General features: G+C 47.3%; 3 protein-coding genes across 3 annotated transcripts; all 3 read left to right on the top strand.

Moving 5' to 3' along the window:
• Positions 1 to 2,239, top strand: si:ch211-214j8.12 (uncharacterized protein LOC100000539 homolog). The gene is made up of 5 exons (XM_068760757.1): positions 1 to 244; positions 331 to 497; positions 584 to 840; positions 904 to 1,737; positions 1,876 to 2,239. The coding sequence occupies exons 1-5, from the start codon at positions 1 to 3 to the stop codon at positions 2,237 to 2,239; spliced, it is 1,866 nt and encodes a 621-aa protein (XP_068616858.1).
• A 1,258-nt stretch (positions 2,240 to 3,497) lies between these two features.
• On the top strand, positions 3,498 to 8,633 carry entpd4 (ectonucleoside triphosphate diphosphohydrolase 4). Its single transcript, XM_068760756.1, has 11 exons — positions 3,498 to 3,790; positions 3,877 to 4,082; positions 4,165 to 4,315; positions 4,467 to 4,570; positions 4,916 to 4,975; positions 5,080 to 5,210; positions 5,902 to 6,068; positions 6,158 to 6,482; positions 6,724 to 6,809; positions 6,905 to 7,066; positions 7,578 to 8,633. The coding sequence occupies exons 1-11, from the start codon at positions 3,498 to 3,500 to the stop codon at positions 7,810 to 7,812; spliced, it is 1,920 nt and encodes a 639-aa protein (XP_068616857.1). The 3' UTR covers positions 7,813 to 8,633.
• A 1,844-nt stretch (positions 8,634 to 10,477) lies between these two features.
• slc25a37 (solute carrier family 25 member 37) lies at positions 10,478 to 15,222 on the top strand. The gene is made up of 4 exons (XM_068738608.1): positions 10,478 to 10,704; positions 13,400 to 13,628; positions 13,912 to 13,968; positions 14,693 to 15,222. The coding sequence occupies exons 1-4, from the start codon at positions 10,546 to 10,548 to the stop codon at positions 15,220 to 15,222; spliced, it is 975 nt and encodes a 324-aa protein (XP_068594709.1). The 5' UTR covers positions 10,478 to 10,545.
• Positions 15,223 to 15,779: the final 557 nt, after the last annotated feature.

Genomic DNA, 15,779 nt, shown 5'->3' with positions numbered 1-15,779 from the left:
ATGTCCCTGTTTTGGGTTTCTGGAGCCGGTGCGAAGGTTCGGCCCGGGCAGAGGAAGACGAGGAAAGCGAAGTTTCGAGGGAGCCGTGGGCGGTCGGCTGAAGACGGCTCTGTCTTTTCCCTGAGACGACTGTGCCTGCTGAGCCTCGCCGACAACGTGAAGGAGGTGTGGGCGAAAGACTACGCCGACAAATACCTGGATCGGTTCTTCTTCACATACATCATGGGGCCTTTCAGCCTGCTGCGTGAGTCTGATCTCGTTTCCTCTCCTCTCACGTCACAGACCTTGACGTCACGTGATTCCTCTTTTTCTCACGTCCATCGCATGCAGCCGGCGAGCTGGTCGAGGAGCTGACTCAGCTGCTCGCCACCAGGAAGCGGCTGTCCCGGGCAGCCCTCCACCTCCTGCTGGTCCCTCAACTCCGTGGCTTGTCTCTGGAAAAGTGTCCCCGTTTGGTGACCGCTGCCCTCTGTCCTCACATCGCTGCACGCTGCCAGGTCTCTGTCCTCATTTCGCTTCTGATCCAGATAGTAAAAGTACTCCAGTTACTTCTTCACATATCAACAGAGCTTTCTTTTTTCAGGGTCTGCGGCGTCTGGATCTATCTGGAGCCCAAAATCTGCCCTCAAAGGTCCTGTCTGAAAGCCTCTGTCGCCTGCCCGACCTGCGCTCTCTCTCTCTGGCTGGCACGCCCTGCGACCGAAGCGTAATCGGGACGGTCGCCCAGCGCTGTCGCTTTCTTCGCCATCTGGATGTCTCCCGCTGTCATCTCCTTTCCCCTGCTGCGCTGCTTCTTCTTGGAGTCAGGCCTTCCCTTTCATCCCCTCGCTGCCCTTCTGGGTCTCCTGGATCTTCCAAATCCCCTTCTTGCGCTGCACCCTTTCCCCCCCCCGTCCTCAGCAGTCTGCTCGCTCTGGATATTGGGTTTGGGGAACGAGAGGACGATCCTGCGGCGGCGGCGGCCCTCCTCCTCCTCTCCCTGCCCCGCCTGGAGAGGCTGGCCATGGATGGCCTGGCGCAGGCCTGCCGTCTCATCCGGCGGAGAGAGTTCCGCCGGACGGATGAGTTTGCCGACCGAGAAGGAGTTTCCAGACTCGGGGAGGTGTGGAAGGAGCGCATCCAGAGGCACCAGCCGGACAGTTTGGAGGAGAAGAAGAGAGAAGGGACAGCAGCAGATGAAGAAGTTGAATACGAGGACAGGAAATCGTGGGACGAGTATCGCAGTGATGGTGAGGAACATGCAAGCAGGGATGAAGGAGGGGAACAAAGGAGGGGGAGAGTTCTGCCAGGGGATAGATGCCTTATCCTGCGCCTGAAGGATGCCAAGGGCGTGTCGTGTGACTCTCTGGACAGTTTAAGTTGTTTATGTCCACATATCTGCGCCGTATCTGTGAATGTTGATGCTGGAGGCAGGAACCAGGGTTTCCTCTTGGCCACGGGCCTCCAGGTGTGGTCAGGCCAGCTCCGGAGCCTCTCGGTGAACTCCTCGGGCCCTCTGGCGAATCTCCTGCCTGCGTTGGACGTGGCGGGCTCCTCCTTGCTCTCTCTCACCCTGGAGGGGGTGAAGACCAACCCGCGCACGCCTATACAGGAGGTCATCAAGGCCTGCCCGAGACTCAGGGACCTGCACATCTCTGCCGAACCGCCCTGCGCACCGCAGGGAGAGGAAGATGAGGAGGATCGGCAGGGCGACGGGGATCTCCCGCTGCTGCCTGATCTGTCCCGTCTCACGCTCAAGTAAGGCTCACGACGATGTACGGGACGATCATTTAAGTTACAAGTAATATTATTCATCTGCTATTAAACTGCATGATCATTTGATAAAGGTTTTTATCTTTAAGTAATCTCGCTGTTGTTAAACCTTTTTGTCTGAAGATTCTTCTACGAGCACAGCCAAATGAAGCCTGTCATGTCTTGGATGTCCCTGAGGGGGGCGCTCAAGCGTCTCCTGACCGGTTCCCCCTTACTGGAGGAGATCTCTCTGGTGTCCCTGCCGTGTCCCGTGAACTCTGTCTTACTGGATGTGCTGAGTGCAGCAGGCCAGAGTCACTTCATGCCGCTAGGACGGGTTCGACACATCGAGCTCCCGCGCACGGATGTGAAGATGATGACGGTGAAGAGTATCGTGCAGCGGAGTAGAAGACTCGAGTATGTAGATGTGAGCTGCTGCTGGCAAATCAATAAGGCACAGTGGTCGGACTGCGAGAAGCTCGGACAAGTCGAAGTTGTCTGGTCATAGAGACGACGTGCACGAGCTCCAGGTGGATAAACCCCCTAAATAAAACGAGACTGTGTTTCTGTGTGCACGTGCACGCTAATGGACAGAGACGTCATAATTCAAGTCATAATTTTCACATGCAAACGTGATTTAATTTTGTATGTTCTTTATATTCATTAAGTCATCGTTATTGTGTTTTTTAAAAAAGAGCTTGTTGAGTTCATTTATTTTGTAGCTGTAAAAAAGCTGTTTATATTGTTGCTTTAAAAAAAAAACGTTTTATAAATCACATTATAGCATGAATCATTTTACATTTTAACAAAACGTATGAGGTTGTGTGCATGTTTTTTTTAATGTTATATATTGACTCATGTCAACAATAAGGTTCATCAGGATATAATGTATTATTTTCTAACATGTTATCATGAAAAAATATTTATGTAATAAGTCAAATACAATGTCATCCTACCATTAAAGGCATAGTCCTATGATTATTAATTAATTATGCAATTTTTATTTTCTAACTTGTGACTTGTTACGGGCTTTTTTATTGCTCTCACTCCCAGCCACTAGGTGGCGGGGAAGCGGCAGTTCCTCTTTACACTATACACATAAACGGGAAAAGAAGAAGAGTAACGTAAGGTGTGTTTTGTTTGGATTGGATCTGCCCAACACGGATCTAGAAATCAAACGCACCCCCGGACGCGGACGTCATAAGACGTCACCGGGGAGGACCTGCCACATAGTCGCTCAAAGTTAGCCGGCGGCTGCATCTGGCCGCTTGATACGCGACTGTCGCGACTTTTTCCCAACAGAAAATTAGGAATTCCACCGTTTATTCGTGAGTATGGAGTCATTTAAAGGCTACGGAGAAAACGACATATTATTCTGATGCTAATACGGAATGAAAATGTGCCAAAACTCGGCGTCTTAGCTAGTTGTCACTCACGTTAGCTAACGTTATTCAAGTATTCTCGGGCTAGCTCCTGTTAGCAGCTTGATTAGGCTTGAAATCGATAAGAAATGTTGACGGATATCGCTAACAGACCCCTTGCCTTTTCTCTTACAATAGCTCAAACGTTAGCCCACTAAATGTTAGCTGTTGTGTTAAATGTTAATTCTAACATTTACTGCATTGCTTTTGTTTTTTTTTAATGGAAAGGTTATGGTGACGAGGCGAGGAAAGGGGACGGAACTGCCTTCCGGCTCCGATCTTCCTCCATCAAGCTGATTCCTGTTTCCTAGTAACCGAACCGTCAATTAGAAGACGACCTGCGTCATGGGAAGGTTCGCTTGTGTTTCCTGGAATGACAGATTCATTCAGCAACAACGAGGAAAGCTTCGCTCAGTGTTTCGTCTCTCCTTTGTCGACAGGATCACCTTTTCCTGTCTCTTCCCAGCATCGTGGCATTTCAGCCTGCCCTCCCAAGCGATTCCCCGGCTCCTGGTTCCCACCGTCAGACAGCTGCTCTGCGCCAGCCTGGCGTTCTGTCTCATCGGGCTGCTCTGTCTGCTGCTCGTCACCGGGAAGGGGCGCGCGAGCCGGGCCAGAGAGGAGAATCACTTCCACAGGTAAGCCGACCGCTTCCCCTCCGAGTGCTTTCGTTGCAACGGACGCAAGCCGACGACGTTAACGATTCTCCCGTCGTTCCAAAAAGACACTTGGCGAGGGTGATGGACGTGGACGCGACGGATACGAGCAACCCCGAGCTCAACTATGGGCTGGTGGTCGACTGCGGCAGCAGCGGCTCCAGGATATTTGTGTACTGTTGGCCCCGACACAACGGCAACCCCCATGAGTTACTGGACATTCGGCAAATGAGGGATCAGCACCGCAAGCCGGTCGTCATGAAGATCAAACCGGGTAGGGAGAAGAATTTGTGCGGACCGACGCTGAGCCCGGGACGTTCGCCGATCTCTGAATGCAACTACGTCTTCCTTTGAAGGCATATCTGAGCTGGCTAAAGCGCCGGAGGAGGCCAGCGACTACATCCGTCCGCTGTTGAGCTTCGCTGCCGGACACATCCCCAAGAACAAGCATCAGGAAACGCCTCTGTACATCCTGTGCACGGCTGGGATGAGAATACTTCCTGAAAGGTACCGTTGGGTTCTGATCACGGCATCGATACTAGCGAAGCCGCGGTTGTAGATTACGAGAAACGCGAAGGTCGGCGATGCTAAACGTTCTGATTCACGCAGAGAACGTAGTAAAAACGTTGATTGAATATTTGTTTTTGTTTAATTCCAGTCAACAAGACGCACTTCTGGAGGATCTGCGAACGGACATCCCGGTCCACTTTAACTTTCTCTTCTCTGATTCGCACGTGGAAGTGATTTCAGGGAAACAGGAAGGTAAAGGAAAGTAATGGCTTCAAAGCAACCCGGTTTGACTCCGGCAGCAGACTGCTGAGGCGGGATGTCGAGTTCATAATGAGTGATGGGTTAGAACGATCGGCCCGAGGTGGCTGATTGAACCAGTTTAAATGTAAATGATGAGTCGGCAGTGCAGAGATGAATGCGTCAATCAAATAAAAAAAGGGCGTCGGTGTTAGATTTGATGCATTTTAGGGCTTGAATGCATCTTTGTTCAGATTCATGACTTCATTTAGATTCATCTCTTCTTTCATGGGCCTTGAAATGTTGTTTTCTGTGTTGTATAATATTATTCCAATGTTTATCGTTCCTCATCGGCTTTAGGCGTCTACGCGTGGATCGGAATAAACTTTGTCCTCGGGAGGTTTAATCACGTCCACGATGGTAAGGACCCGAGCAGGTTTTATTTTAATACTGTAGTATTAAAAATCAGTGGAACAGTATTAGTTCTTCGCGTTAGTTTTGAAGTCTGTCATCTATCCTGTCAGATGAGGAGGACGTAGTGGAGGTTCACGTCCCGGGCAGCGATCAGCAGGAGGTGCGGGTGAGGAAACGGACCGCCGGCGTGCTGGACATGGGCGGCGTCTCCACGCAGATCGCCTACGAAGTGCCCAAAACTGTAAGCTCTGCTTCTCCACAGCAGGTTATTATCCTCATTCAATTCTGTCTTTTGCACTACGTTTGTTTCTTGTCACTCAAACATTTATTGTCCTCCCCCCGCCCCCCACCTCTGTCATGTCCTGCGCACCGTTTTTGTCCCGTGGAGCTGATCGACGCTCCATTCGTTCACGATTGAACCTGCTGCATGACATTATAGCAGATGAGAACAGATGAGAACATGAAACCGTTTATGCAGAGACCGTGCAACGCGATGGAATCGTCCGTGTTGAGGTCGTTCTTGCGCGGTTCCAGGCTAATTGTGTCTCTTTTTACTCGTGGTCGGATGAATTTTCCCTTCCGTCTCCTCTTGATTCTTGCAGCTTCTCATTTATACATAAATAATGTTTTCTTCACGCGGTCCTGAACATCAACTCTCTGCAACTAAAGCAAACTATGAAAACATTTAGCGCATCACAGGTATAGATACAGACAGAACACACGGTCTCTCCATTAATCCAGAGCCGCCTCGAACTCTAATCAGGTCTCTTCCTCATTCCGTGAGCTTTTGTTAGCTGCGGAGCGAAAATCACTTTCTCACGCGTCGTGCCAAAGTCTTTGTATAGATATACAAATACTATATATATATATATATATATATATATAGTGATGATCTTTCCCAAGCTGATTTAATGTATTTTTTTGTTCTCCAGGAGGAAGTCGCCAAGAACTTACTGGCTGAGTTCAACCTCGGCTGCGACGCGCATCAGACGGAGCATGTGTACCGCGTCTACGTGTCCACGTTTTTGGGGTTTGGAGGAAATGCTGCCCGCCAAAGATACGAGGAGAACCTCATCAAGAATATCACTGCTCAAAACAGGTGAGGTCTACAATTGAAGGGAATTGCTTCTTTCCATCTTTCCTTTTTTTGCATTGCATTACTGTTTTTTGTTCTTCCCTTTATTCCAGCCTCTCGGATCAACATACTGGCGAGACGGCAGAGTCTCCCCTTCTGGACCCTTGTCTACCTAAAGACCTGCAGGACGCGATCGGTCCCGCCTCACAGGCGCTCCACCTGCGAGGCACCGGAGACTTTGACCGGTGCAGACGGATCCTCCAGCCGTTCCTCAACCGCACCGACGAGACCCAGACGTCCCTCAGCGGCGTGTACCAGCCGGCCATCGACTACAGCAACAGCCAGTTCTACGGCTTCTCCGAGTTCTACTACTGCACGGAGGACGTGCTGCGCATGGGGGGGGATTACAGCGCTTCCAAATACTCCCGGGCCGCCAAGGTAAACACTGCAGCGAAGGAACGTCACGAGGGAGACGCGCCCTCGAAGAGTTTCCAAATTGCTCCGCACATTCTTCACAAACTTGAATCTTGCTATCTTAAGCACGCGCCTCACAAATAAAGAGCGGATGTAGTTCTTAATTTAGAATAGTTTTTACGCAACGCTCCGTTCACAAATGATGCTAGTGCTCGTGCAGATTTAATCGTGAGGCTGAACGTTCTCTCTCCCGATGCCTCTCCAGAGCTACTGTTCGACCCAGTGGAAGACTCTGAGGGAGCGTTTCGACTCCGGCTTGTACGCCTCGCACGCTGATCTTCACAGATTGAAGTAGGACACTCGCGGTTTCATCTTTAGCGCCGCCGCTGAGCGGCCGCACTACAGAAGACTCGTTGCTCCATGGCTTGGTGTGTGTGCGCCCGCAGGTTCCAGTGTTTTAAATCGGCATGGATGTACGAGGTGCTGCACTCGGGCTTCTCTTTCCCGACCAACTATACTAGCCTGAAGACGGCGCTGTTGGTCTACGATAAGGAGGTCCAGTGGACTCTCGGCGCTATCCTGTACAGGACACGGTTCCTGCCTCTGAGGTAAAAAATGTCTCGAATTATCTAATCATGAAACCCATATTAGCTGTCGATGGATGGAAGATATTCCTGAATTGGATTGTGAAGTGGAATATATGTAATAATCCATTAAGTGTTTCTCGGAGTTGCACATTAGAATTTGCTACAACTGCGTATTGTCAAAACAGGTCGTATTTGCGTGACTGCCACCTTGTGGCGCCGGAGTTGTACTGCATCACGACCAGGTACAGGTTGAAACGAGGAGAAAACATTCTAGAACTAATCACGCTCGTCTCGTCTACGAGAAAATGTGATGTTGACATTAAAAGAGCTCTTGTTCCGATCTGTTAATTAGTATAAATACGCAGTAAGAATTTCCTCTTTTCTCTTCCACTGAAATGGAAGCTCGAGGGGAATAAAATCAAACTTCCTTTTATTTTTCTAGGACAAAACATGCGTTTTTGTATGTACTTTATTCCTCCATTTGAAGCTGTTCTAATATTTGTGGAATCCCTCCCCTCCTTCTTCCCCTTAGGGATATCCAGCTGGAAACTCTGAAAGGAACCCACGGCCACTTACGGCACAGCTTCTCCTTCTTCAACAACCACTATTTATTCCTGGCATGCTTCTTCATTGTGTTGTTGTCCATTATGTTGTACTTGCGACGACTCCGCCGCATCCATCGCCGCACAGCGGAGCGTTGCGCCCCCTCTTCTGTGCCTTGGCTGGAAGAGGGCCTCGGCTCACCCGCGCTCCCGATCAACCTCTAAATTATAGCGAGCATAAAGTCTGGACCCGAGACGGACCTCCCAAAGCGAGTCTTTGCTCCTCTTTCTGAGGCTCATCTGCTTGACGCAGAGACTTTTGTTCCTGTGACGAGTTGGAACGTAAGAGAAAAAAAACGCAAGGATCTGTGACTCATCAAGCTTGCCTCAGCCTCCGAAAGCAATTTATTGAATATTCATGTTTGTTTTTTCCTATTTAAGATTCTGCCGTCTTGCCTAACATGAAACAAAACGGTACTTAAATTGCAAGCAGATTTTCCATACCCAGAAACGTCTTTTTTTCTTCTGCAGTTGCCTTTATTTATGCCTTTTGTGTGTATTTCATCACATCTTTGCTTTATTTTTATTTTTATTTTATTGTTATACTTGCTGGTGCAAGCGCATGCCATTTTAAAAGAAACCTCAAATGAAAAACTATTTCTCATGAGTGGATGGAACACTCAGTAAAACAGTTCTCCCAGCTGGATTAAACCTTTTTTTGTTATTTTTTATGCATGTCTTTCACAAATAGTTTTGACTCAACAAGACGCTCGTGCAATGCAAGTCTCATCACTGTTGGGTGAGCACCCGACCACAACGACTCTGAGAGAATCACGGTCCTCAAGAACTGCTGAAATTCCTCTATTGTCATCTTTTATGTCCGATATGTTTGTGTTGGGCTTCGTTTTCAGAAGCCGCCGTGTCGCTGCAACGCGGGGCACTCTAACCTCGCCATTTACATGGAAGCGATCTAACAGACAGGTTGCTCAGGTGAATGTGAAATCAGTGGAGTCGTATTGGAATTACGTAATAAAGGTTTTACGGTACTCCTGTTTGGCTTTTCTGTGTCGCTTGAAGCTGGTTATTCCGATGGAATTCTACAGTTTCAGGAGCTAGGATTTCAATTTTCTGCAATGGATATGTGCTATTTACATCCTTAAGGTAACAATATAGAGAGCAGTATTCCACTAAATATCGGTTTTAAAGATCTGACTGCAGAAAAAATTTAAAACCAGCTGCAACAACAGTGGCTTTCCTGGAAGGCCGCAGGCTCCTCTAATATTGGGTATGTCACACGGTCCTTGCCAACACCCGCTGTGACGGTCCTGAGAGCCGTGCGTGTCGATCTTTCACCCGATGACTAACTGAAGAGCTAAAAGAGTGCAGCTTGATGGTGACAGGTTTGATACACATCGTTTATGTCCGCAGGGATTTAATAATAGGTTCCGTAACATGCCCATATATTCTCACAAATACACTCGACCTGATCTACACAAATAGTCTCAGCTTTTGCTTTGCTTTGCTTTTGTAGTACATTTGAAGATATGCACATTCTAAGTTGTTCTTTAAAGGGTCATCTCGTGTTTCTGGGGTGAAAGATGATGTCAAAGCAAATTAAGTGTTGGAAACTTATTTAGTGGGAATATGTTTTTGTGTTTAATAGAATTAAAACACATTGAAATCAAATATTTTTGAGCAACAGACACACGTAAGAGGGGATTTATGCTTAGCCCTCCCATAAAAAAATAGTTGGTCTCTATTACAATACATTTTCACCTAAGCCAGGGGTGGGCAAACTTTTTGACTCGCGGGCCACGATAGGTTCTAAAATTTGACAGGTGGGCCGGACCAAGAACAGATGGATGGAATATTTGTGTGAGCTAATATAAGTGACACATGAAAGCTATTGCATGAAAGGATTTGGCCTTTTACAGGTAGCATTACAGGAAAAAGGTCAAATGAATGAGGTTTAATTATAATACAATTTTATTTAATGATATACTTTGGAGAAGTTTGGCGGGCCGGATTAAAAAGACCAACGGGCCGCATATGGCCCCCGGGCCTGGGTTTGCCCATGCCTGACCTAAGCGATAGAATCATGCACAACTCTGAAAGTATGACGTGTCAGTCATGAAATGAATTTATGGGTGTTGTGTGTGTGTGTGTGTGCGTGCGCGCATTCATTCTATTATATGACGCGACGAAAGCATGACGATGAGCCCTCCATTATAAAACTTATTTTAATGTCAATCACGTAGCCACAAATAATTAGCTCACCTGAATTTTGGAATAAATTATTTTATATTTCTTCACTGATAAAGATGTACCAACAAAGCTTTAGTGGAAGATCTGGCCAGTGGAATTCTTTTTTTTTAAAGCAGATTAGAAGATTGATAGTTTCTACTAAATACGGTTTCTGTATAAAACTAAAGATTAAAAATATTACAGCTGCTAATTGGAAACAACGCTTTCAAATGCTTGTTTAAACAGCACACTATAATTTTTTACTACAAAAAGCGACCGATAAGTCATTGATATTTTAATGTAAGTTTTTCTACAATGCTGTTGCCTGATAGAGACGCGTCCTTCTTATCTACTGACACAGACCACCTCTGTCAAACCCATTCAAAACGCCTCAAACGATCAACGCTCCGCCGAGTCCGCCATGGGAACTTCTCATTGGCTATTCCAAACCGAGATCCCGCCCTGCTCTTGAATGTCTAAAAAAAAAAACTCAAATATGATTGGCCTACACAAACCATAGTAACGCCCCTTAGCTTGCAACGTCACGCGGGCGCAGGAACTCCACTAAGTAGCCATGGTGTTGTGCTTGCCCACGCCGCTGTCATCTCTCTGAGCCACCGCATCTCCCACGGCAGAGACCGAACCGGAACCGGGGCTCCGCTCGCCCGCCCGCCACGCACCGGAGTTGAGCTCGGGGATCCAACGCTCGGAGACATGTCGCAGACCGAGAGCAAAGACGACGACGAGCCGTCTGATGTTGACGGCGACTACGAGAGCTTGCCGCCTCACGTTTCTGTGGCGACCCACATGACAGCGGGAGCCGTGGCTGGCGTGCTGGAGCACACGGTGATGTACCCCGTGGACTCCGTCAAGGTACGCGCGGGTCCCGTGGGTAGGCAAACACGCGACGGGTTTGAACTAGCCGCCGCTAACTTGTCCGCTTATCGGTTGCTAACAAGTCGTTAGCCGTGAAATGAGCGAGCTTCGCATTCCGAGTTAGCTTGTATGTTAAGCTAATGTGAGAGCACAGCTGGCTGCGAGTTGACTGGAGAAGCAACTAGTTAAGGCTGCTGGTATAAGTTAAACTAGTAAACGAGACGGACATGCTAGCTTAACGGAGTAACCTCTCAGCGGGACGGCTTTTTTTCCTTCTTTTTTTAGAGTTAATAGTTATTGACGCTAAAATTTGAAGCTCCTTTTTATTGTGTTTTATTTTTTAAAGCATTGGAGATGGTTTATGACGTGTTCTGTTAGTGACGTAGAAAGGTCACGTGCCTAATTAATGTTTTTGTATTTGTATTTTACTGAATATAAAAGTAAACTGTGTACAACAAAAACTGACGCCGGGAGAGAAGAGAGATACAATAAAGATTAATAAGAATATTACACAAATGTATTGTAAAGCAATATAAGTGTAGTTTCTAATAGCCTTATTTAATGAGCAGGAAATGGCGATGTGATGATTGGTAGCGGAATCAATAAAAGCAGGTTGCTTATTTTGGGGAATTTTGATTTATCAATGTAATATTTATTTAATTGTATTAAAAAAAACTCAGAGGTGAGGTTTCTAATCATGGCTAACAAAACCGAAACAGGACATTCTCCCATTTCAGCGTAAAATCAGGGTAAATATGATATATCTGGACACGTCTAATCTAATAATCCTGTAGTTTGACGCGCCTAAAATAAAAGCTTGACTGTGAAATTCTCGCATTACTATAATCGCCAGATTTAAAATAATGCTTTAATCTGTGTCGGACCGGTCGATCTTGAGTTGGTGTCTTGCTGTCATTGTGCAGTAGTTTCCTAATATTTGAGGCATTGATCATTAAATCGAAAGCAGACATTTTGTAATTGTCAAAGAGAATATCCGTTTCCAGGCTCGCCACAAATCCATCGCGTTGCTCAACCAGCGGCGACATGAGAAGGACTAACTCGGTGCAGAAAAGAACAGTGCAGAGTTATTAATCCATTGATCGACTGAAAAACGGGGTCCAAACAAAAGCGGGTCGGGTGATCCAGAACAGTCGGAGCGGACCTGCTGTTCTGGGAGTTGAACCTTTTTAATGTTTGATCAACCAACAACGCTATTTGGGAATAGGTTTTTCTGTGAAACAGGAAGTCAGTGTAGTTTTGTTGTTTTTTTGGTCAATTCACTTCGTATCGCTCCATTTCCTTTCCCGATCACCTTCACGTTTGAGCAGTGCTGGGGTTAACCTGCTGAACCTGTTCTGCAATCTAAATGATCGAAACCGATAAAAAAGAAACTTTAAAGGTTCGTCGTTAAAAAAATAAAAATGTATTCTGGAAACAAAACGTTGTACCCAAGATGTCAGAAATGTAAAATTTGATTTCACACACACAATTTGTTTTCCGGTAAAAACTCCACTCGGCCTCGAGAGTGCAATTTGAGAAAACTCGAGACGCAAAAGTAGGAATTAATCTTTGCGGTTACGAGTCTGAGAATCTCATCAAGCGTGAGATGGATTTAGAATTATTGTTTTTAAAGAGATGTTCATTTAGAATTTCAAATAATGTAATAATAACTCTATAAACCTTTCAGCTTCCTCCTGTGATTCAACCTTTGCCTAAAGAACGACAAGCGGTTAAGCAATGGGGCGTTGCCTGAATTAAGACGAGGAGGGGGACTTATCGGTGTGACGCACATTTGAAATCAGTCTAACGCAGCAAAAGGGTGTGTGTATGCAATTGTTCCTCTGAAGTGTGATTAGGCAACCGCCACACAGCCGGAAATACTACGACTGTAAAATAAAGTGTTTAATTAGCAAATAATCTGTAATCTGACCGGAATCCAACCTGCTTTAACCTGCATTCATTCAGGTTGGTCCTCAAACGAGGCCCAACTCTAGAACTTGGGCTGTTTAAACTGTCGTCGGTTTCGTCTTGAGTTCCATATTTGTACGGTTGAATGTTGTTAACGAAGCGTTTCAATGAAGCGACCCTTTCGGTGATGATAAGGAAACCCTTATCATCCGTACATCCTGGGCAATAATCAACCCACAGCTCTGCAGAAATTCTTCGTCGGCTTCTCAGAGGATCTCCATTACCTTTTCTTTTTTTTTTTTACATTAGCGTTCTGTTAAACTCACCGGCTCACCGGAGGCCGGGTCCTAACCGCCGGCTGAGAGCGGCTTCGTGCATTCTTGTCCGAGCCAATCAGGGCGTGTCAACGAGCCTTACCGGAAGAGCGTGAAGAATGTGTTCTTCTGTTTCCTGATTTGCTGCCAGACTTGAAGAAGACGACTGACTGGAAACATTAATTTAAGCCCTGTTGGCCAAGACTTTTAGTTTTAGTTACTGCCAAAATCCCCCCCGCCCCCGAGTCCCAAAACTGGATGAAACGGAAATGTAATTGATGTTTTATTGTTAAAGCAGAGGAAGGAAACGCATGGAAAACGTGCTGAGGAAGGTAGACTTGTCCCATCTCCTGGAAAAGCCCCCCCCCCGGATCTCAGCACGAATAAAAACATGCTTTGTGATTTTCCATCGAGAAACCATGACTCAAAACGCAGTCGGGGAGTTTAATGCTCGTCTTCATCATTTCCAGACGAGGATGCAGAGCCTGCAGCCGGACCCGAATGCACAGTACAGGGGCGTATATGAAGCTCTGAAACGGATCGTCCGGACGGAGGGGGTCTTCAGGCCGCTGAGGGGCCTCAACATCACCATGATGGGGGCGGGACCCGCCCACGCGCTCTACTTCGCCTGCTACGAGCGGGCCAAGCGCTCGCTGAGCGACATCATTCAGAGCGGAGGAAACAGCCATTTAGCCAACGGTAGGCGTCTGGACAAACGTCACGCTGACCGTTCTCGTCCCGGAGGAGCGGAGCTGGGATACGCCATTTTAAATGTCGCATCCTGTTTACAATGGCGAGGATTAAGCCGTTATTCCCAACAAACAGTCTCTCTGGGATATCCCCCCCCACAAACCCATGTCTTTTTATACTTTGTTGCATGCAAACACTCGACCGTGTTTCACCTCCAGTCCAGCAAAAACCAAAGCCCACGTGTGCAAACAAGCTGATTTCGGTTTGACGGGATGTGTTGGTGTCTCGACAGGTGTAGCAGGCAGCGTGGCCACCGTTCTCCACGACGCGGTCATGAACCCAGCTGAAGGTACGGAGGAGAACTGTTCCCCTTTTTGATGCAGATATTCCTTTCTTTTCTTGTTTGTGCTGGGCTGCAGCACGAGAAAGGAAAGAATCCATTAAAGCTTTGGGTGGATCCAGTAATTTTCCATAATGTTGGCATAACTTTTCATGACTTATTCAGAAATTATGTAAAAAAACAAATCCAACATTTTATGTCGGTAGATATTGCGATAGAAAAGAGCGCGTGTTTGGTCTTGAGTTAAGAATGTGTTGCAGTTCCTTTCACGTCTGTTCAAGCCACTTTACGTTCTATTTCTTTCTATCATAAGGTCCAGACAAATACGAAGGCGTCGCTGCCGATCCATTTGAGGAAGTGTTTAACATTAAATGAAGAGCTACAATTAGTTCTCTCAACACTTATCGTGATTGTTTCTAAGTTTCTAATTTCCTTATTACCATATTTAAAGTAATTAAAGCATGAATTCACAATTGATTTCTCTATTTGCAATCAATCTGTCAATCTTTATTGAAAAAGCACGTTCAGACATAAAAAGGGAACCACGCAAAGAAAAGAATAAACCCGCTAGCTGGGATGCGAACGTATAAAAAGCATCGGACATAAAAGCTGCTGCTTAAAACGAGGCGATTTCGTCTTGAAGATGATGATGATGATGATGAATGAGTGATTATTGGTATTGAGAGTGATCAGACTTGCTAACGTGGTTTGTTGTTTCCCCTCCCTGCCTCAGTGATAAAGCAGAGGATGCAAATGTACAAGTCTCCCTACCGAGGGCTTTGGGACTGCGTTCAGACGGTGACGCGCACCGAGGGGCTCGGCGCCTTCTACCGCAGCTACAGCACGCAGCTGACCATGAACATCCCCTTCCAGGCCGTCCACTTCATCACCTACGAGCTGATGCAGGAGCAGCTGAACCCCCACAGACTCTACCACCCCGGCAGCCACATCGTGTCGGGGGCGGCGGCGGGAGCCATTTCCGCCGCGATAACCACGCCGCTGGACGTTTGCAAAACGCTCCTCAACACGCAGGAGAACGTCGCGCTCAGCTCCGTGAACGTCAGCGGCCACCTGTCGGGAATGGCCAACGCCTTCAGGACGGTGTACCGGCTCGGCGGCACGCCGGCCTTCTTCAAAGGGGTCCAGGCCCGGGTCATTTACCAGATGCCCTCCACCGCCATTGCGTGGTCAGTGTACGAGTTCTTCAAGTACTTCCTGACGAAGCAGCAGCTGGAATCGGAGGTGGGGGCCGGACAGGTGTGATTCTCAAGTTGTGTCCGCTGGATGTGGAACAAAACGGGGGAATCGTCCTGGAGGAGGAGTGGCCAAGAACGGCGTTCCTTGATTGTCCCCGGAGCTGAAACCTGGACTTTCTTTTCTAACGCTACAGGGTTTTCTGCCAGGCCAGAGGTTTTGGACGGATTGTCGCTTACTAACCAGTTCACAGCCATCAGCCAGGCTGACGTGGCTGAATTATAATCACACGTTTCTTGAATCGGTGTCCGCCCGGCGTAGGCGTGTTTTCAGCGTCGTCACGATGAACAGGAACAGGAACGACTGTTCATTAAGGAAACGGCTGATTTCCTCCTCCTTCACTCCGCGCACACGTCAACCGCAGCTCTGCAAACGCTGTTGCAAATGCGAGTGTGTAAAACGAAAACAAAATCTTTATAGCGGTTGAAATTCCGAGACGGATACGGAAGAAACGCGACGCTGTCGGGTTTTAATTTTTTTTTTTTGTGTGTGTATTTATAAAAGGCCATCATGACACATTCCTTATTTCACTCCACGGTGAACTGAATGCTTGTGCTTTCCAAGTG

Source organism: Brachionichthys hirsutus, chromosome 4 (genome assembly GCF_040956055.1).
Source record: "Brachionichthys hirsutus isolate HB-005 chromosome 4, CSIRO-AGI_Bhir_v1, whole genome shotgun sequence".
In the NCBI taxonomy this organism is placed as follows: domain Eukaryota; kingdom Metazoa; phylum Chordata; class Actinopteri; order Lophiiformes; family Brachionichthyidae; genus Brachionichthys; species Brachionichthys hirsutus.
This window is presented reverse-complemented; position numbering and strand designations above follow the sequence as displayed.